At 38.1% G+C, this 19,998-nt stretch overlaps 5 protein-coding genes across 23 annotated transcripts; 2 read left to right on the top strand and 3 right to left on the bottom strand.

Moving 5' to 3' along the window:
• Window positions 1-166: 166 nt before the first annotated feature.
• Window positions 167-5,089, bottom strand: AT5G07400 (forkhead-associated domain-containing protein / FHA domain-containing protein). 8 transcript variants are annotated; one of them, NM_120822.5, is made up of 12 exons: window positions 3,667-5,089; window positions 3,414-3,548; window positions 3,175-3,319; window positions 2,711-3,010; window positions 2,279-2,519; window positions 2,022-2,188; window positions 1,828-1,938; window positions 1,668-1,719; window positions 1,477-1,586; window positions 1,263-1,391; window positions 1,037-1,126; window positions 230-933 (listed from the first exon to the last, which is right to left on the bottom strand). In NM_120822.5, exons 1-12 carry the CDS (start codon window positions 4,896-4,898, stop codon window positions 391-393), a joined length of 3,255 nt encoding a protein of 1,084 aa, NP_196357.2. In that variant the 5' UTR covers window positions 4,899-5,089; the 3' UTR covers window positions 230-390. The 8 variants fall into 8 exon arrangements, with proteins under 8 accessions (NP_001332339.1, NP_001332335.1, NP_001332338.1 ...); NM_001342937.1 differs by having other exon boundaries at window positions 3,211-3,319; NM_001342942.1 differs by having other exon boundaries at window positions 227-933; window positions 1,037-1,391; window positions 3,667-5,070.
• Window positions 5,090-5,798: 709 nt separating this feature from the next.
• On the top strand, window positions 5,799-9,817 carry RBOHA (respiratory burst oxidase homolog A). 2 transcript variants are annotated; one of them, NM_120821.2, is made up of 12 exons: window positions 5,799-6,521; window positions 6,603-6,759; window positions 6,837-6,885; window positions 6,976-7,089; window positions 7,207-7,632; window positions 7,713-8,099; window positions 8,179-8,274; window positions 8,365-8,480; window positions 8,561-8,663; window positions 8,745-8,818; window positions 8,919-9,457; window positions 9,540-9,817. In NM_120821.2, the coding sequence occupies exons 1-12, from the start codon at window positions 5,984-5,986 to the stop codon at window positions 9,647-9,649; spliced, it is 2,709 nt and encodes a 902-aa protein (NP_196356.1). In that variant the 5' UTR covers window positions 5,799-5,983; the 3' UTR covers window positions 9,650-9,817. The 2 variants fall into 2 exon arrangements, with proteins under 2 accessions (NP_196356.1, NP_001190250.1); NM_001203321.1 differs by lacking the exon at window positions 9,540-9,817 and having other exon boundaries at window positions 5,844-6,521; window positions 6,837-6,876; window positions 6,976-7,093; ... (1 more) ...; window positions 7,406-7,632; window positions 8,919-9,528.
• AT5G07380 (uncharacterized protein) lies at window positions 9,649-13,276 on the bottom strand (the record flags this gene model as incomplete). 6 transcript variants are annotated; one of them, NM_120820.4, is made up of 13 exons in its annotated part: window positions 9,649-9,855; window positions 9,957-10,468; window positions 10,562-10,650; window positions 10,736-10,843; window positions 10,987-11,132; window positions 11,205-11,291; window positions 11,389-11,629; window positions 11,783-11,961; window positions 12,127-12,271; window positions 12,348-12,481; window positions 12,569-12,692; window positions 12,776-12,886; window positions 13,117-13,276. In NM_120820.4, 12 exons carry the CDS (start codon window positions 13,183-13,185, stop codon window positions 9,976-9,978), a joined length of 1,926 nt encoding a protein of 641 aa, NP_196355.2. The 6 variants fall into 6 exon arrangements, with proteins under 6 accessions (NP_196355.2, NP_001031848.1, NP_001078541.1 ...); NM_001036771.2 differs by having other exon boundaries at window positions 9,649-9,845; window positions 13,117-13,236; NM_001085072.2 differs by having other exon boundaries at window positions 9,651-9,855; window positions 12,569-12,695; window positions 13,117-13,185.
• A 97-nt stretch (window positions 13,277-13,373) lies between these two features.
• On the bottom strand, window positions 13,374-15,374 carry IPK2a (inositol polyphosphate kinase 2 alpha). 4 transcript variants are annotated; one of them, NM_120819.2, is made up of 3 exons: window positions 14,868-15,018; window positions 14,669-14,755; window positions 13,431-14,485 (listed from the first exon to the last, which is right to left on the bottom strand). In NM_120819.2, the coding sequence occupies exon 3, from the start codon at window positions 14,459-14,461 to the stop codon at window positions 13,601-13,603; it is 861 nt and encodes a 286-aa protein (NP_196354.1). In that variant the 5' UTR covers window positions 14,462-14,485; window positions 14,669-14,755; window positions 14,868-15,018; the 3' UTR covers window positions 13,431-13,600. The 4 variants fall into 4 exon arrangements, with proteins under 4 accessions (NP_850786.1, NP_850787.1, NP_974748.1 ...); NM_180455.3 differs by lacking the exons at window positions 14,669-14,755; window positions 14,868-15,018 and adding an exon at window positions 15,215-15,374 and having other exon boundaries at window positions 13,374-14,485; NM_180456.2 differs by lacking the exon at window positions 14,669-14,755 and having other exon boundaries at window positions 13,376-14,485; window positions 14,868-15,324.
• AT5G07360 (Amidase family protein) lies at window positions 15,250-19,025 on the top strand. Of its 3 annotated transcripts, NM_001342933.1 has the most exons (13): window positions 15,250-15,273; window positions 15,559-15,987; window positions 16,073-16,172; window positions 16,388-16,612; window positions 16,692-16,774; window positions 16,848-16,948; window positions 17,064-17,187; window positions 17,285-17,439; window positions 17,546-17,682; window positions 17,777-17,947; window positions 18,025-18,249; window positions 18,343-18,576; window positions 18,650-19,019. In NM_001342933.1, exons 2-13 carry the CDS (start codon window positions 15,701-15,703, stop codon window positions 18,785-18,787), a joined length of 1,980 nt encoding a protein of 659 aa, NP_001331984.1. In that variant the 5' UTR covers window positions 15,250-15,273; window positions 15,559-15,700; the 3' UTR covers window positions 18,788-19,019. The 3 variants fall into 3 exon arrangements, with proteins under 3 accessions (NP_001331984.1, NP_196353.2, NP_001078540.1); NM_120818.5 differs by lacking the exon at window positions 15,250-15,273 and having other exon boundaries at window positions 15,439-15,987; window positions 18,650-19,025; NM_001085071.1 differs by lacking the exon at window positions 15,250-15,273 and having other exon boundaries at window positions 15,570-15,987; window positions 17,567-17,682; window positions 18,650-19,008.
• Window positions 19,026-19,998: the final 973 nt, after the last annotated feature.

Below are 19,998 nucleotides of genomic sequence, written 5' to 3'. Positions count from 1 at the left end.
TTTTTGAATTTCGTTTTCGTTTGCTATTATTGTTTGTGGTGATCCATTTTTCCATCCTGCTATAATTTCTCTAAGAATATTTCTATTACTTTTTCAACTTTACATTTTATTGACCAGAAATTTCTTAAGTTTCAAATGTTTACAAAGGGAAAAAAAATTCTAACCACTCGAATATATCTAATTATATAACCTTTTTAAAAAAAGAATGTATCTAATTATATAACCTTTTTCTAATTATTAAGTCCTCCTTCAATGTATTACATTATTCGTTTTTTTTTATTAGAGTATGAAATGAATTATTTCATTTCTTATTATACTTTTCAAAATTTTATGTTTGTTGCAAACAACAGTAGTTACATATACAAGGGTATTTTCCGAAACGACATAGTTTCAGGAGCTGAGGGAGGATGAGGATGACTCAACCTGGCTCCACAAGGCCTCAGCATAAGCCTCTTCCTCTTGCTTCTCCTCTTCTGCAACAAACTCTCCTCTTCCTTCAGCATCAGCTTCTTCTTCCTCTTCTTCTTCTACTTCTTCCTCAACTTCTGATTCTCCACAGAAACTTGTAGAGCCTTCCCTAAACTCAGCAAAAGCTTCCCTCATAGCCAAACCTGTAGCCGGTTTATCACTCCATCCATATTTTGGAGCCGGTACAACAAAAGGCAAGACAATATCATCAATTTTAGACCCTTCGCATGAGTCGGTTTCTTCATGAGGTGGAGGGAAAACGAACACAATCCCGAGCTCATAGTTACATACACGAAGTTTTTTAACTGCTCTGATGGCATTGTTTGACTGGTCCTGGTTGTTTCTGGAGGATCTGGATATGGTCTGTCCCCAGGCAGCTGCACTGAAATTATGTGAGCCGCTGTAAACCCAACCAAACGAAGAAGATCGTGAACCTCTCGTGGAGGTAAAGAGTCTCCTAGCCACCTGTTCATAGTTTATAAAGACATTTTACTACAGTGGAAGAGTCGGGTTTCGCCAACTCGAAAAATCTTTTATTGTCACAGACAGAGCTCTCCTTTGTTCTTACCTTGATATGCATTGGGTGTCCAACTCTATCTTGAGGATTAGGAACTGCATCGTGAAGCACATTGCTATGTCTCCACTTTTGCCAGGTTTTCTGCACAAGATAGTCAAAAGACAAAGTTTGAGGTTCATAATTTCCAGTACATTATTGAATCAGTCCAAAGCAATCCTTACTTTATCTTTCTGAACAAAAGCTTTGGGCATTATACAAGTGTAAAATAAGCAAATACCTCAGAGAAGCAAAGCAAACGTCTTGAAGACAAGACACCATGATGGCCATTCTTGACTCTTTCTATGGTAGGGAAGATTATTTTAATGGAAGGAGCTTCCCGTTCTTCCCTGTTACTCCAGCATCCCCACTGATCAAGAAGAACACAGACCAAACGTTTCATGCAAAAAACTTGTAGTAACAGTTTTTAAGGGTGCTTCAAAAAAAAATGGTACCTCTGGATCAGACTCCTGGGAGTCAAAATGCTGTAACGCTTTTTTACCTGCAGCTGATGAAAAATCAGCTTGAAATCCTGTAGTTGCTGAGCCTCCAATCGAGGATGCACCTATTATAAGAAAAAGAAAAACTATAAACTTAATACCCTATTAAGGTGTTTGTTTACCATTATCATAGGCAATGAACTTACTGTAGACGAAATCAGATTCCTGAGATTCGGGCCACTTGTAACGGCCTAACACCTTTCAGAAACCCAATACAGAAGAACACAGTTAGAGACAGATATACTCTCGTTATAACTCAAGGGTCTGAAAGGATGATTCTTTAGTTTTATTAATAATCAAACTTACCTCTTGTAGCCTCCAAATGCCAGTACATCTCTGAAGTGAAGCAATCAACGAGCACAATGCAACAACATGATAAGGTTGAATCAACTTTGACATATCTGAAATGGACACTCCCTGCAAAATTCAAGAGAGATTTTTAGATGTATCCATACTCTATTTATGCAAAGTATCTCATAAGCATATGAAGAGTACCCTGCCTGTAATACATGCAGCACTAGTTGCACCTTCTCGTTGCTCCTACAAGAAGCAGCTCCAAGGACTTCATCCCGATACACATATCCCACAAATTTAAAGAATCCAATATCCCATAAAGGAGACACCCATTTTGCAATACTCCGTGGCAAAAAGCCTAGTTGGACAAAATCTGTCAAAAGGAAATTTGGACGAGTCACATAATGAAAATTCATGTCTGGAACATACAGCGATCTGTAATACATGAAATGTAACTACCTACCATCTCTTGAATCATCATCTGGGTTAGGAACAAGGACTCTCACAGCATTCGGGTCAGCAGGCACATTCGTATTTCTTCTCAAAACAAGTTCTAACATTCCGAGAGAATTTTCCCGGGTTCTGCGGATATATGAAGCCAGTCGTTTCAGTTGTGCTCCTGTGGAATCATTGGCAGAGCGGAAAAGGTAACTGAGACCTACAACAGATGCTTCAACAGATCCCAGAAATTCTTCACTGAAAATCTGTGAAACAATAATCATACAATTAGTCAAGAAAGGGATGCATAGACCAAAATTTCTAATATACAGGACACAATTAAACTTTCAATATTCTTTAAGAAAAAACAACTAAGTGAACCAATAAAAGATGAGTTCAAGATATTGATACTAATCAGAGAATGCATGCATAGAAGATGGAAGGTGAAGCTACTCACGGTATTTGAGCAACCAGACTCTGTGAGATAAGACGGCTTATAAGAATGGATTCCAGGCACTGAAGCAACAAGGTGACCTGCTGAGTGTTCAAAGTTGTACTTCGTGAACTCAAGAATCCAATGGGCCTGACTTGGAACATCAGTCAAAAGTGATGCGGCAAATCCAGCCAGCTGAGCACAAAAGTCTGGCTTTAAACCATGATTGGTTTCTCTTTGGCAATGGCCGAAAAGGGATAAAAGATCAGGGTCTGCTCTTCGTGGAAAGTCTTGCCACCAAACTGTGTTGGTCACGTCATTCCACTGGAATGATAAATCTCCATTAGAAAATTAAATATGATAAAACTCTCTGAAAATAGCTGAAACCTCATAATAGCCAAGACTCATCTGTGATTCATAGTATATATATATATATATATATATATATATATATATATATTACTATATACTAAGGCCTACACTCTAACCTGTCTTGCTACTAAGTTTGCAGATGTGATAATTACACGAATGCTATCTTTTCTTTGCAAAATAAACAGCTTGGGGTGATGACAAGCAATGCCACGGTTCGTGCGGTCCTTCCCAAATGCAATTTCCTCAGGAAATGGTGGATACCTAAGACAAACAGGAAGTAATGAAGTTTTAATAACAAACAAGTATAAAACCATTCACCATTCCTTTTAACAGATATATGATCAGTATTACGTACACCATAGTCACATTTGGGTAATTTGGCAAAGGCACAGCAGTTCTTGCATCAGGGTTTGAACTCCAACATCTCTCAGCATTGTGACATGCGATAGTCACAGGCAAGTGTCTAGGTGTATCACAACAGGTAAGAAACCTGCTAATACAAATTCGTCAGACTCTTGAACAAGCCTGGGGAACAATTGTAGATATGGTATCTATTGTTGTGTTTAGACTACTAGGGAAAATACAAAAACAAACTCTTTTCGACATACCATAAAATATCACTTGTAAATGTTGCAAGAAAGATTTGTTGAATGCTTTCCACAGGGTGAAGAAGTTCTGGCAAGGAAACCACCCGTTGACAACCAGTTGAGCTTTGTTCAATATACTGTAGACGATTTAGATAAAAGTTCTTCCCAGGTGCTTGGAGAGAACTTTGATAACTTTTCTCTTTATTGATGCAAGTAATATCGGGAGTATTAACTTTCTCCCCATCAAAAGGAAGCATAGTCCTAGTCTTATCACTGATAAAAGTACAAGCAGCAAACTCGTTTTCTATTTCGCTAATCAAGTCAGAGACACCTAGTCTTCTATCTACATGTAAATTTGAGTTTGGCCGTTCAATACTCAACCTTAGACCAGACAAACCATGACCCATATCATGATTTATCTCGGCACTCTTAACTCCTCTATCATCGGCCACTATACCTACTTTTGACCTAAACATTTTGGATGTACAACAAGATAGACATTCCTTTCCAGAATGTGATATAATAGATAGCCTAAGGCAAGATAGAGGATCATCACTCTTCAATATATGTCTACAATAGCTTACAAGAGAATTCACTCTCTCAACAACACCAACAGCTTTAGGTGGATAAAACCCAGAAACTGGAGAATTAATCTCGTTTTCCATCGGAGCAAAAACCCTTTTGCTTCTCTTCCCACTTGAAAAGGTTCCTCGAGAATGTCCTGAAGAGACCGATACAATCGAAGCATCTCTTCCTTCAAACACAATCTCCTGAACCACAAACCCAACTCGACCATCTTTACAACACAACCCTTCCTTCCCGCAAAAAAACAATACCTCATCATCTATAGAAACCTCCTGAACTTTAGATTTCCTAACTCTAACACGATTTACATAAACCCCATTCAAAGAAGCCCTAAACTTCAAATTCCCCAAATCCTCAACACCAACTAATCTTCTCCTAAACTCATCATAAACTTGACTAAAACTACCGGAAGGCAAGTGAATCACGCCGTCAAAAATATAAAGTTTGTGACTTTGGCTATCAAATAGAATCTGACAGTGTTTTCTACTGATAGAGCTATGATCAATAACAAAATCGCAAAACCCATCACTACTACTTCGACCAATCGTGTACGGCCGATCTGATTGAATGTGAAATAACTCTAAAGGCAAACCAGAAGACCCAGAAATCAATGGTGTGCCAATATTGTGGATACGAATCACAACTTTCTCACACTGTCGCCTTTTCATATCTCAGCAAAAATAAAAATAAAAATTGCCCTTTCACCAATTTCATAAATTAGGGTTATTAACGAATAAACCCTTCAAAAATTAGGAAGAGAAAAAGCAAGAACAAAATCTGAAAGCAAAACCCTTTCCCCAAACTGATTTTGGTTTTCTGGGATTTTCCCTCCCAAATCCATGTGCTTTGGGAACTGTTTGGACGGCAGGTTTAAATTATCCTTAGCTTGAATATTATAACTTTCCCACTTTAACATACTGTAGCTGTTAATTAATTTCTCCACCTTCAGATAAATTGATATAATCTTTTATTTTCAAGGTCTTCATTTTAATATATAGTTTACGAATGCCAATTATCATATTATTAAGATGTAATTACGTGATAGTTATTATCAGAGTAACTTTTTGGGTTAAAACAAGAAAGTTGGTGGACAAAAAAAAAAAAAAAAACAAGAAAGTCAAAATCAAATATTCTATACAATAATCTCTTACAGTACAAATTATTTTTTGCAAGTGGTTGGTGAATAGAAAATGCTATGTTTTATTAAGCAGGTGGGTTGAATAATTAGTTTAAAATGTATGATTAATATGAAAGTTATATTTTAATTTAGATTTTCGATGTTTTTTCGTTTGTCAACAGATTTAGATTTCGAAGTTTGTTGATTAGACTAAGATGTAACGTGAGCGAATACGACGAGAAAGCTAATAAAAATTTGGTTAACCTGACCATCAACTTATAATAAGTCTCATATTGGACGTGGTCTGATAATGCGCGGGAGATTTGACCACGAAGAAAGTACACTAACAACTCTTTAGAAAATTTCTAACCAACCCCAACACCAAATTACAATAAACAAGATAAAGTCTCCTTTCATGCTACTTTGAATTTTTCTTCATTACTAAAGATTCATAGGCTGGTTTATATATTTTCAATAGGTTAAATTAATTTCATATTGTTAGTGTATGCTTTTGGTATTCCGGTGTTAATTAATTTAATCATTTACATAAGTTCGTCTCTCTGGTTTTCAACATTCTTCTTCTTCTTCTTCGTCTTCTTCAAAGATGCATAAATATATTTCTTAAACCAGAGGTTGATGATGAATCGAAGTGAAATGCAAAAGTTAGGTTTCGAACACGTGAGATACTACACAGAGTCGCCGTACAACAGAGGAGAGTCGTCGGCGAACGTGGCGACGACAAGCAACTATTACGGTGAAGATGAACCATACGTGGAGATCACGCTAGATATCCACGACGATTCCGTCTCCGTGTACGGCTTGAAGTCACCGAACCATCGAGGGGCCGGGTCTAATTATGAGGATCAATCGCTTCTCAGACAAGGTCGTTCAGGGAGGAGTAACTCGGTTTTGAAACGCTTGGCTTCTTCTGTTTCCACCGGAATAACACGAGTTGCTTCTTCTGTTTCTTCGTCTTCCGCGAGAAAACCACCGCGGCCGCAGCTGGCAAAGCTGCGCCGTTCGAAATCTAGAGCAGAGTTAGCTCTCAAAGGTCTTAAATTCATCACCAAAACTGATGGTGTCACTGGTTGGCCTGAGGTTGAGAAACGGTTTTATGTGATGACAATGACTACTAACGGATTATTACACCGATCTAGATTCGGTGAATGTATAGGTTAGAAGAAGCGACTAGTGAGAGGGTTCAATATTTTCTGTTTTGAAATTTCAATGATTGATTACATAAATTTTGCTGCAGGGATGAAATCGACAGAGTTTGCGTTGGCATTGTTCGATGCTTTAGCGAGGAGGGAAAACGTAAGCGGAGATTCAATAAACATTAATGAGCTTAAAGAGTTCTGGAAGCAGATCACTGATCAAGATTTTGATTCAAGGCTACGAACTTTCTTCGCCATGTAAATGTTTCTTTCGATTTCTCTATATATTTGACATGAACTTTGAGTTTTATATTGAAGTGTGGTATGAAATTTAGGGTCGATAAGGATTCGGATGGGCGGTTGAATGAAGCCGAAGTAAGAGAGGTAGAATCTTGATTTTTGTAGTGATTAGTATTAACAATCTTGCAGCTCTTTGTGTTCTTCATCATAAGTATATTTTCTATATGTGTATAGATTATAACTTTAAGTGCTTCTGCAAACGAGCTGGATAACATTCGGAGACAAGCTGATGAATATGCTGCTTTAATTATGGAAGAACTAGATCCTTATCATTATGGGTACATCATGGTATGTGAAGTTTTGTGAATGAGGTTTGTTTTGATTTAATCATTTTTTTAGTTAGAAAAGTTTGGTTTGTGAGTGTTTTTTGATGTGTTTGGAGGCACTTGCTACAATGCCAAACAGATAGAGAATCTCGAGATACTTCTATTGCAAGCGCCGATGCAGGATGTGAGAGATGGAGAGGGTAAGAAGCTAAGCAAGATGCTAAGTCAGAATCTCATGGTTCCGCAGAGTAGGAATCTCGGGGCGCGTTTTTGCAGAGGGATGAAGTATTTTTTGTTTGATAATTGGAAGAGAGTGTGGGTGATGGCTCTATGGATAGGTGCTATGGCGGGTTTGTTCACGTGGAAGTTTATGGAGTATCGAAAAAGATCCGCTTACGAAGTCATGGGAGTTTGTGTTTGTATAGCTAAAGGAGCTGCAGAGACGCTTAAACTAAACATGGCTATGATTTTGTTACCAGTTTGTAGGAACACCATCACTTGGCTCCGGACCAAAACCAAGTTAAGTGCTATTGTTCCTTTCGATGACAGCCTCAATTTTCACAAGGTAATTTTTTAGCTTCCCGGAGTATAAAAAAGAAGTTTCCTATATATATAGAAGAATGCTTATGATTGAACCTTACACAGGTCATAGCTATAGGAATTTCAGTTGGAGTTGGAATCCATGCTACATCTCACTTAGCATGTGATTTTCCCCGGCTGATAGCTGCAGATGAAGATCAGTATGAGCCAATGGAGAAGTATTTTGGGCCACAGACAAAGAGATATTTGGACTTTGTTCAATCGGTAGAAGGAGTTACCGGGATTGGAATGGTTGTACTAATGACCATAGCCTTTACATTGGCTACAACATGGTTCAGACGTAATAAGCTCAACCTTCCTGGACCACTGAAGAAAATAACAGGCTTCAATGCCTTCTGGTACTCTCACCACTTATTTGTTATCGTCTACTCGCTTCTTGTCGTTCATGGATTCTACGTATACCTCATCATCGAGCCATGGTACAAGAAAACGGTTAGTAACTTATTAACCATTAGACCCATTACAGAGTTGGAATATGGACTCTAATTTTGGTTTTCATGTGATCTAATAGACATGGATGTATTTGATGGTACCGGTGGTTCTTTACTTGTGTGAAAGGCTGATTCGTGCATTCAGGTCAAGCGTCGAGGCTGTTTCAGTGCTAAAGGTGGAATCTATAAACATTTCTATATTGATATATCCAAGAAAAGGAGGACTTTGTAAATTCATCTCTATTAGTACCTTACATTTTCAACAGGTTGCTGTGTTACCAGGGAATGTCTTGTCGCTTCACTTGTCAAGACCAAGCAACTTCAGATACAAGAGTGGACAATACATGTATCTCAACTGTTCTGCAGTTTCTACATTAGAATGGTAAATGAGGAAAAAAAACTCATATTATGTGAAGACATTTGTATGGAAACAAAACTGAACATTTGTTTTCTTATAAACAGGCATCCATTCTCAATTACCTCAGCTCCAGGAGATGACTACCTCAGTGTCCACATCAGGGTTTTAGGAGACTGGACTAAGCAATTAAGATCATTATTCTCTGAGGTATTTTACTCCATTTCCACTCTAGACTATAAACACAAGATATTATTTTGGTCCAAGTATGTAACTCCCTCTGAACCACAGGTGTGCAAGCCACGCCCTCCTGATGAACACAGACTGAACAGAGCCGACTCGAAGCACTGGGATTACATCCCTGAGTAAGTATTATCAGTAACTAACTATAATTCAGTTATACTCTAGCTATACATATGCAGTCTCTAACTAGGTCATTTTTTTCTTTAAATTGTGATCCCTTAGCTTTCCAAGAATCCTAATTGATGGTCCATATGGAGCACCAGCACAAGACTACAAGAAGTTTGAAGTTGTTCTGCTAGTGGGTCTAGGAATCGGTGCCACTCCGATGATCAGCATAGTGAGTGACATAATCAATAACTTGAAAGGCGTGGAAGAAGGCAGTAACCGAAGACAGTCACCGATCCATAATATGGTCACACCTCCTGTTTCTCCATCAAGAAAAAGTGAGACGTTCAGAACCAAGAGAGCTTACTTCTACTGGGTCACAAGAGAGCAGGGGTCGTTTGACTGGTTCAAGAACGTGATGGACGAAGTGACTGAAACAGACCGCAAAAACGTAATTGAGCTGCATAATTACTGCACCAGCGTTTACGAGGAAGGGGACGCGAGGTCTGCACTTATCACGATGCTCCAGTCTCTAAACCATGCTAAGCATGGAGTGGACGTTGTGTCAGGAACACGTGTCATGTCCCATTTCGCTAGGCCAAACTGGAGAAGCGTTTTCAAAAGGATCGCTGTGAATCATCCTAAGACTAGAGTCGGTGAGTTTCTAACTAACTAACAACCGATCTCATTATGTTTATGCAGATGCAAATAATATGAATGTTTTGGTAATATTGGCAGGAGTGTTTTATTGTGGAGCAGCTGGGTTAGTGAAAGAGTTACGACACTTATCACTGGATTTCTCTCATAAGACCTCCACCAAGTTCATCTTCCATAAAGAGAATTTCTAAAAAAATAAGTTTAAAAATATATATATTTCACAAGAGTATTTGATATAGTTTAAATTGTACATATATAGTGAGATTTAATATAGTTTTGGTTTTTGTACAAAAAAAGAAAAGAACAGTAGATCATGTTTGTATCCTAATACGCAAACTACAGAATATTACCTTTACTCCAAACTTCAAGTCTTCTCGAGATCCTTTCCTATTATACGCTGTGTCAGCTCAAAAACAAATTTGTCTTAACAATCTTTTTAACTTTCTCACTATCATCTCGAGTAAGTAAAAGAAAAGCTGAAGAGGAGCAGAATCTTACCCTGAGAGCTACTTAAAGCTCACTTTTGCTTTCGTTTCAGTCTCTGAAAGCTGGGTTTCATGAGCTGGCTTGATGAAACCTGAGTTGTCTGAAAAGGAATCAGAGGCTTCTTCTGAGAAAAGACACAGACATCTGGTGAGATGGGATTATGTATGACTACATTTGGTGATCCAACGTTTCCTCTAATCTTCCTCGGAGCTTCAAGTCTTTCCAAAATCATTGATGTTTTCATATCAGCCTGTTTGTTGTTACTCTGTATAGGAGACAGAACTTGGCGGATCGTAGTTATAACCGGAGAAGGAGACTTCATGCGAACCTCCTCAGTGACTACTAGTAGTTCCCATTCTTTAGTAATGGAAGCTGTTGCTTTGTCTTCTTCATCAATTATACGAACTTCCTGAAGTGTTCCTGGATTTACTATGTGTGGAAATGTCTGTTCCGCTGGAATTACAGAATCTGAATGGACTGAGCTCACTTCATATGTTGCGTCTTTCGTGTTAGAATGTAATGAACTTCCAGAAACAAGAAAAGAAGTTAGAGATGAGCAACATATTTGAAGGGATTCTAATGATGAAGAGAAGATAAGATGTGGGGAGAATAATCACCCAAATTGAAGACTTTCTTTCACAATGAGGTTCAGTTTCTGGTGGAAGCCTCTGTTGTGGATCAGAGGATTGTAGTTTGTTGATTCAATCTGCTTAAATTTCAGAAAGAAAGAAAAAGTTACAAGTCTTACTTAATACTAAATATGAATATCAAAAGATTGAAATGACATCGACCTCTAACAAAGCGCCTTTGACAGAAATCTCGATTTCTCTAGGAATAGAGGACTCGGCAAACTGACTGACATTGCAAATAGGCAGGACTTCCTCTGACCCTGCCAATCTCTGCAAATAGTTTTGTCTGTTAAGACTAAGAAAAATGCACAATTCAAGACATAACACAAACTTATCATATCATATGGACGATAAAATTCTGTAAGGCTAATGTTATGTGATCAAGGAAGAGGGTCAGAGTACTGAATTTTTACCCTCAGAAGCATTGGACCCTTTTCAGACGGTTGAAGAACGTAATAACAATGAAATTCCACGGCTCTCATGGTGTCTAGATTACAGTTTGAAGAACAAACCAAGCCTTGGTCCATTGAATATAGTGCACCACATAGTCCCTGAAAAACTGTATTCTAGATGCTTAGGAAAGTATGAGTCAATGGGTATTTATATTGGGTACACCTGAGATACTGCTTACTCTGAGTGTTCAAATCTGGTTGATCCATTTCTTCTGTTTCATGACAAGTTGAAGGGCTTACAATGTAAGGTATCCCAAGTAGTAGGCCTACGTCAAAATAGCATACTTGAATCAAGCTCTCTATCTTGGAGGCAAGAATCGAAGTCAAAAGAAGAGAGTGCTGTGGAATAGCTAAAAGCCTTACCTTCGCTGAGAGAAGTTAGATTAGTCCTCTCTATGACATTGAAATCAACTTGGGAAGAAACTGGATGAAGTTTCTGGAGGCTATGGATTGTAGGTAAAAACAGGGTTGTTCTGTTGCCAACTTTCACAGAATTTTCAATCACATCATACTTTCCAAGTTCATGATTGGTTACGGAGCATTTCAACTTCTCTGTTGGCTTTTCCACTGAATCTTGTAATGGGATGCCGTGGCACCTGCATGTCTGTAAACAGCAGCAAGAGGATGAAAAACTGTAGTGGGTAAACCATTAGCTGAGGTAAGTACAATATGACAGTATCCAAATATTTTCCTAATGATGCAAAAGGTAAGCTTATTGGGGGATAAAAGATTAAAGTTTAGGAGTATGGCTCAGTACTTGACAAGGGATAAATCCGTCGACAATCTGATTTGTGGCTGCAGTGATATTGCAGAAGACCTTATTTACTGAACCAACAAGGTTACTTTTGAAGATAATCTGAGCCTGCAGTGATTCTCCAGTGTCATCCTTTAGCTCCTGAAGCCATCTCTTTTCAAGGCCATGAAGTGATTTTCCATCTGAATTCATAGAACGGATCAGTTTCAGAACTATTCTTTGTTACCTCGTGCTGGATTTAAAACCTCTTTACAGAATACAGATCCAAAATGATTAAAGTAGCTTGGAAATCTTATTTAAAAAACCAGCATAAAAATATGAGAAGCAGCTAGTTATTTGGAACCTACCAGGGATGCAGGTTTGAAATGAACAATTGTCAAGATCCGATAAACATCTGAGGAATCTATTAATCTTCTCCTGCGTATAGCTCAGATAGCTTTCTTGCTTCTCAAACAAAAGAAACTCAACTGACACACATTTATCTGTTGCAGCCTGAAGCAAAAAGACTCAGAACTAAGATTACAAGCCAAAGCACTAACAAACACAGTATTTGACAAATTTGACTAACCATAAGAGTGTTTTTAGCTTCAGAATCCATATCTTCAGGGAAGCAAGAACTCAGCACAATAACTTTCCTCATAATGTCTCTACCTCCCCATGAGTACAAAGCTCGATCACATAGAACACTTGATAGCTTTAGATCTATGAACAATTTAGTATGATTACAGATCATGAGATTAACCAGGAAGCTATGAAGAAACAGATAGATAAAAAGAGGTAAAGAGAGACCTCTGCAAGATATGGCTCCCGATTCATCGATCTCAGGTACAAACGCATCCAAAGGCAAGCTGTTAATAGCGTGATGGAAGTCTCGAAGACAGAAGTTTCCAGTAGGAGTGTACGCAAATTTCAACTGCTGGATCCGTAAAAAAAACATGAAAACCACACACAAACCACCGAAAATAGAAGGAAACAACGATTGATGACGAATATAACCTGATCGTTTCCAGAAATTCGATCTTTCAAGATATAACACAAACCGATCCGATCAGTGAGAGAATCTACCGGAGACGAAATTGCGTGTAAGTTGCTGAGCTTCAGAAACGACTACAACCAAATTCGCAAGCAACAATCAAATTCAATATTCATAAACGAAGACGAAATTCGCAGCAACAATCAAATCCTAGATTCAGAAATGAAGATGAAATTCGTAGTAGTAACAATCAAATTCGAGCTTCAGAGAGACGAAATTCGCAGCAACAATCAAATTCGATCAACAGATAGATTCAACGATATACGAGCAAAAATTCCTACTGAGAATGGAAATAGAGAGAGACCTGCTTTAGATCTCCGATCAGAGAAGGCGAGATATTCCGCAGATCCACGACGAAACAAAGTAGCACCATTCTCAGTCAATCGTCGTCGTCTTCTTCTTCTTCAACGATGCGCGCGAGACTGGGAATTTGAAAAGGGGAACGCAGAGCAGACTGATTTTAATAGAAGACGATTTCATTTCAGTCCCTATACTTTTAGTAATATTTGGGATCTCACTGCAAACAAACTCTTAATTATTTACGAAATTTACTATTAGTGTGAATTATTTCCTCTTTTGGCGCTAAACTTTTTTAGCTGTACAAGTCACATTCAAAGTAAAGTTCAAATATGGAATTTTTTTATATGCCTAGAAATGGAATACTCTTTGAGAAAAGAGTACGAATGTATTCTGCTCTTTAGGTAATCAAGTACATATGTGAAGGAAACATAAGTTTATATCCAAAAATTGGAATCAGCCAAAGCCATAACAAACAAATTAACTTAAATCTAAGAATCTGCAGACTCATCTGGGCTCTGAAGAATCTCACGAATGAAGTTTATGAAAGAGCAAAGACCACCCAAGAAGTTATGGTCAATGACACCATTACCATCAAGAACATGAGCAAAATCCACCAGCTTGACTTGTGGTCTAGCATCATCATCATTTCCCTTTAAGATGGATTCATTCTCATAGACCATTAAAATCGAACAAGAGTTGAAATGGTAGAGCGTTTGGTTCTCGAACCAGGTCTTGAGTTCCAGCAACTGCGTTAAGATCCCGTGGGAACCGCCGTAAACACTCGAGGCAAAAGCAGAGTCAGGTTTCGAGCCAGTGTCCGAAAGTGAGTTAGATGATACAAACTTCCTCAGAGTCAATCTCGCTCCATCTACATCGAGCCCGCGAAGAAGCTTCCTCTCGGGCTTCCAGAAACTCGATTCTTTGTGATCATACACTTCGAAACCAGAGATCCTGAAACCCGATGACACGGTTGTGGTACCCGTGTCTTTCTTCAAACATTTTTGGATGTATTCTTCAGATGCATCAGGATACCATGTTCTCGAACCCATCTTAACATCCATTACTGATGGTTTTGTGTATTCTGCAAGAAGATTTTCCAACACCATCATGGCTGCTCCATCAGAACCTTCAACTGCTTGAGTGCCGTGATACACCGGGAAATATCTATGGATGTGTTCTGGAACCTCTGTGTTTGAGGAGAAAGATTCGTAGAACTTTACCTCGATTTCACCACGAGAATCGCCCTGAAGTGGCTTGAAGAACCGACCCTTGTCATCTACGAGAGGACCAGGCTTCCCGTCTTTAGCAATGTGTCCTGCAACCTGATGTTCAGGGACTTTGAGCTGCATCTTGTTTAAATTATGAAACTGAACCTGAAGAATGAGAAATTAGATACAGATAGAAACCACTCACAAAACCAAAGAACACAAGCAGAAAACCAAAAACATGAAGATGTTAAGAGATCTGTGGTTCAGTACTCAATGAGCCAGTAAAAGATCACAATGAGTCCATCACAGCCAACAATGCCCTAGTATCTAAATGTCATAGAAATTAACCTAAAAGCCAAGAAGATCCTGAGACAAGCCACAACAACTTAGGGAATAGCTATCAAGTGTTACAAGAACAACTCTGCATCAATGAACCTGTTGTGTAACTCAACAACTTAGGAATAGCTATTGATCTGCAAAACTATCACAATTTTCACAACAATCAGAGCTAAATGAAATTCAGATTAGTTATCATAAATCTACTTACAGAATTTTCCAGGAATATACTAATTCAGAATCAACAAACCACAGATCGAGTACCACTTTCCTGGTTCACCAAAATCAAAATCAAAACTTTTCTGGTTCATCGCTTGAAGAAGAAGAAGAAGAGAAAAGAAAGAAAATAGAAAAAGAAAAACAACACTGAAAAGGAAAATTTCCTAATTTTAGCTATTCAATTGAAGAAAATCACGAAAAGTTGCTTTTTCGTATAAAAGGCTAGAACTTTAGAAAAGTACGATCCCATTAATCAAACGCAACATAAAGCAACTTAGATTTAAGTAAGGAAATAATTGAAGAACTTTCATGGTAAGAGATTCAAGTAAACAGATATACCCAAAAAGAGTAGTAGAACAAATCTTCAGGGAGAAACGATGGAGAAGACGATAAGAAAGGTGTACGATTCTTCACATAATTGAAAGTTTTTGTCTTTTGTTACTTTTTCCTTTGAGGCAACGAAGCAATCTAGCTGGATAATTATATTATTCTCTCTTTTATTTAATTTATGTTTAATTAAAACTTAAAAGTCAGATGCAGACTGCTGAGGACGAAAACTCAATAGAGTAAACCGGTTTTAACCATCTTTAAATCATAAACAAAATTAGTTTATCATTGAGTATTTATGTAATAATATATTTTAAGTACTCGATTATCGTCTAATTAATGATCAATTTATCCAGTTTCCAGTTTTGCATTCGAATTGAGTTCCTCCTCGGAGCAGCGTCAAAGTCAACGGCCGTCTGATTCTTGTTTATCTCCTAAACCCAAAAACAACGATTTCACTGTCACCGTTGTCAAGCTCGAATCACACTAGCCGAGACGATGGCGAGACCATCGATCGCCACGTGTGATCCAAGCGCACGACCTTGTTTAGCGACGCGTGGCTCACTTCCTCGTAGCCGTACATGCGCGCCGCTTTTATTCCTCTGCCTCCTCCTAGGTTTAACGGTCTTTTGTGCGGACGCAAATCCTTCTGACTCGAAGCTTCTCTGCTCCCGTCTTCTTCCATGTGAGCCTTCTATTGAAATGGTGAGAAATTGTAAGAATCTGTGGAAACTCTTGGACCGGAAAGTGAGTGTTCCTTGCCGTAAGATTACAACTTTGACGAGGTAAAAGAAAATCTATTTTTTTGTATTTTTTCAACTTTGTGGTTTTAGACAGTGAGCTGATGTTATTTACACTGTTTATGATCAGGACAGTTACTCTAACTGAACTACCAGATAAGACTATGGAAGCTAAGTGTCTTCAGGGCATGTTTGAGTTGATTGATTCTGCATTCTTCAATGAAACTAAAGTAAGTCTTTTGATTCTCTTAACAGTCTGTTAATGTTCTGTAATGATTCAAGGAATCACCTTTCTACGTTTTTACCTGATTGGTTTGAATTGATTTAGATTTGTTCATTTAGATAGCCATTTTGGGTTTCTAAATCATACTTTGAGTAAGAAAGTGTATGTTTTACTTATCAGTTATGATAATGGAGTTTTGATGTTTGTGATTGGTCTATATAGCTACAGGAGATTGCAAAGGGGGCTACTGAAATGAATGTTCCTATATATCGAGCCAACCGGAAACTAGTAGCTACTAAGAATGGTGGGTTGGAAAATCCATCCCCGTTGGTGTTTAATCCGTCTTGGAACAGAGAAGTTCAACGAGTGCAAGACAAGAGATTCAAATACCCTTCGGCATCCGGAGTAAAACTCCCTAGAGATGAAGAAGATATCGCCTTCATGAGCGTAAGTCATCACTCTTTTTTATGGTTGTTATTTCGATAGACTGGTCTATTCGTCTAACTAGAGGAATGCATTATGGCAGGTTCTTGAACTCGGAGAACTTATAAAGACGAGACAAATTACTTCCAAAGAACTCGTTCGGATTTATCTTAAGCAGTTAAAACGGTAAGGGAGCTTCCATTTTCACTGAACGTTTGCAGGGAATTTTACATGATGCTGATTTTGTTAATGGTAAAAGGTACAATCATGTTCTTGAAGCGGTAGTTACTTATACTGAAGAACTGGCATACAAACAAGCCAAAGAAGCTGATGATTTACTCTCTCAAGGAACTTATCTTGGTATCTTTCTCTAGTGCCGTATAGTCTGTTTGATGGAATCTCTAATGCCACATACAAATCTGTTTGATGGATTGGTGTTTCAAGTTTCTTACTATGAAATTTTTGTGCGTGATAGGACCTCTTCACGGGATTCCATATGGTTTAAAGGATATAGTTGCAGTTCCCGGATATAAAACAACTTGGGGTTCAACTTCTTTCAAAGACCAATTTCTTGACATTGAAGCATGGGTTTACAAAAGGTCCTGAAAATAAAATTTCACTATGTTCATTGATTTTCCTTTTTGCTGTATTGGAGTTACAACGTCCATTGGACACTTGGTTTTTTTGGTTGTTTAGATTAAAAGCTTCAGGTGCAGTTTTAGTAGCAAAGCTTGTTACGGGTTCTATGGCTTATGATGATATCTGGTTCGGGGGACGGACTAGGAATCCATGGAATATCGAGGAATTCTCTACCGGGTCATCAGCTGGACCCGCTGCATCCACATCGGCTGGTTAGTTTTTATTTTAGAAAAATGAGTCAAGATTACGTTTCAGTTTGGCTATAGCTGAAAATATAAACAGCTCCTTTTCCTCTTTTTGGGTAAACTTTTTGTTCAGGTATGGTTCCTTTTGCTATAGGCTCGGAGACAGCAGGCTCAATGACATACCCTGCAGCGCGGTGTGGCATAACAGCATTGCGTCCGACATTTGGGAGCGTTGGTAGAACCGGAGTGATGAGCATATCCGAGAGCCTGGTATGTTGAAAATAGTAGCGGTTTTAATGTGCTTCAAAACCGAGTGAAAACTTGAGAATATCTAACCTTTAAGATCCAACTCCTCTTGTTACAGGATAAGCTGGGACCTTTCTGTAGAACAGCAGCGGATTGCGCTGTAATTCTTGACGCTATCAAAGGAAAAGATCCCGATGATCTCTCATCTAGAGAGATCGCGTTTGAAGATCCCTTCTCCGTTGATATCACAAAACTCACAGTTGGGTATACAAAAGATGCTGATATGAAGGTAAACAAGCTGCTAAATACTTTTTCCAATCACAGTAATGAACTAGTTTGTGTTGATTCAACATTTGACTTCTTCAGGTGGTGGAAGTTCTTGGTTCCAAAGGTGTCAATATGGTTCCTTTTGAGCTAAATTATACTGTGGAATCGGTTCAAGGGATATTGAACTTCACAATGGATGTAGATATGTTGGCTCATTTTGATGAATGGCAAAGAACCGGTCAAGAAGATCTCTATGAAGCTCAAGATCAATGGCCGGTTGAGTTACGCCGTGCTCGTGTAGTTACAGCAGTAGATTACATTCAGGTTTTTGTCCATTTCAACTTCTCATTTTGGTTTATAGGTTGGTTTTGTGATAGTTATGTCCGATTTATTTATCTATCTAATTTACCGGCTTAGGCTCAGAGAGCTCGTGGTAAGTTGATTCGGGAAGTGGAGAAGAGCTTTACAGTCGATGCGTTTATTGGAAATGTGACCGATTGGGAGAAAGTCTGTATGGGAAACCTAGTCGGTTTGCCGGTTCTAGTGATTCCGACCGGTTTCAAGAACATAACGGATCCACCAACCAACAGTTGCCGGAGACGGACAACGATCAATGCCGGAATTTATGCCCCTCCAGAACGTGATCACATTGTAAGTAAAACCAATAGAATATATATCTTATATGTCGTTCAGTGAACTGAAATTTAGGAAAATTGTGTGGTAGGCTTTGGCATTGGGTATGGCGTACCAATCGGTTACCGATGCACATAGGAAGCGACCACCTATTGATGATCTTGGACCGGATGACTCGATACCAAATCCTCCTCGGGCTTTAATCCCTCCCCGTAGGTTACACATTTGAGCTTTCTTCAATCTTTTTTTTTACATTGGGAAATGTAGTCAAATCAATGTTGTGTGTTTTGTTTAAAAAGAAGTTATGTTATAAGTAGCATATTGTTCTGTCTCAATGAGTGATCAAGTCAATGTTATGAAATGAACATATGGTTGGGACCGTTTTTGACGATCATGCTTTGTAGTGCGCGACTCTGGATATAAATTAATCTATTGGGATTTTGTCTAATGATTAATCCGTGAAAGGGTTTTGTTTCCATATCGAACGTGACTGACGGTGATTGGAATTTTGGAACTAGTGCTGATATAAAAGTGGAAATATACACGTGTTTTTTATTCGTTTTTTATGTAGCTGTCGTGTATGTGTTTGAAATTGCATTTTTTGCTTTACTAGAAGAGGAAATGGGAATTGCGTGGGTATAGAATTTTAATTATAATAAATTGTGTTCGGCGAGTTTTGTGGGTGGGAATTTATTGTACTACCTTTGACTTTACGACCTTCGCGTTCTATTTTCGATCTCAACTTCTTCACTGTAAAGCTTTTTTTCGTCGGAAACAAAATATTATGGTGCATAATCCCAGCCCTGCATAGTCCAAACCTGAAATAAATAAAATCAAACGTCTATATTTTTTATTCATTAAAGATGAATTAGCTAAATCTGAAAAAGTTTTGATTTTACCATAAAAAGAAGTTTTGAGTCAATGAAAACATTTCTGGCAGATCCCATTATTTATTACCAATAAATAGTGACATTTGACTTGATACATATTGTAGTTTTTTCTTATTTAACCCCAAAGCAAAAGTTGACTTGATATTTATTTTGGGGTTTTACAAATTTTGCTCTTATCTATAATCACAGGCAATTAATTTGCTCGCCGGTCTTACAGAGTAATTGCCCTCAATTGTAACCTTCAAATGCAACACTTCATAACAAAAGTATACAAGAAACAAACAATCAAAATGTTAAATATGTTTTAAGTATCTATCTAAATATCTCTAATCGATGTGAGCCAAAGAACGGAAACACAAAAGAGTAATTTGTTTTAAGTATTTATCTAATCGATAGCCAATCAAAGAGCGGAAACCAGATAAACCAGCACACGTAATGGATTAACTTGAATAGCTAGTGGTTTTTTTTATATCATCTATCTCTAATCTTTGTATATAAATGAATCCAAATTTTTTTAAAGACTATCTATGTGACTATGTCTATCTAGTTA

Source organism: Arabidopsis thaliana, chromosome 5, assembly GCF_000001735.4.
Source record: "Arabidopsis thaliana chromosome 5, partial sequence".
Taxonomy (NCBI): Eukaryota; Viridiplantae; Streptophyta; class Magnoliopsida; order Brassicales; family Brassicaceae; genus Arabidopsis; species Arabidopsis thaliana.
Note: the sequence above shows the minus strand (reverse complement) of the source record. Positions and strands in the feature narration are given on the sequence as shown.

Coding starts and splice junctions, on each gene's coding strand:
- RBOHA (NM_120821.2), top strand. CDS start 5,984: ATGATGAATCGAAGTGAAATGCAAAAGTTAGGTTTCGAACACGTGAGA. Junction 6,522..6,602: donor TAGATTCGGTGAATGTATAG/GTTAGAAGAAGC, acceptor ATTTTGCTGCAG/GGATGAAATCGACAGAGTTT. Junction 7,633..7,712: donor ACAGCCTCAATTTTCACAAG/GTAATTTTTTAG, acceptor AACCTTACACAG/GTCATAGCTATAGGAATTTC.
- IPK2a (NM_180455.3), bottom strand. CDS start 14,461: ATGCAGCTCAAAGTCCCTGAACATCAGGTTGCAGGACACATTGCTAAA.
- AT5G07360 (NM_120818.5), top strand. CDS start 15,701: ATGGCGAGACCATCGATCGCCACGTGTGATCCAAGCGCACGACCTTGT. Junction 16,613..16,691: donor AAGATATCGCCTTCATGAGC/GTAAGTCATCAC, acceptor GCATTATGGCAG/GTTCTTGAACTCGGAGAACT. Junction 18,250..18,342: donor CAGCAGTAGATTACATTCAG/GTTTTTGTCCAT, acceptor TTACCGGCTTAG/GCTCAGAGAGCTCGTGGTAA.
- AT5G07400 (NM_120822.5), bottom strand. CDS start 4,898: ATGAAAAGGCGACAGTGTGAGAAAGTTGTGATTCGTATCCACAATATT. Junction 3,011..3,174: donor CAAACTTAGTAGCAAGACAG/GTTAGAGTGTAG, acceptor TTATCATTCCAG/TGGAATGACGTGACCAACAC. Junction 2,520..2,710: donor AGTCTGGTTGCTCAAATACC/GTGAGTAGCTTC, acceptor ATTGTTTCACAG/ATTTTCAGTGAAGAATTTCT.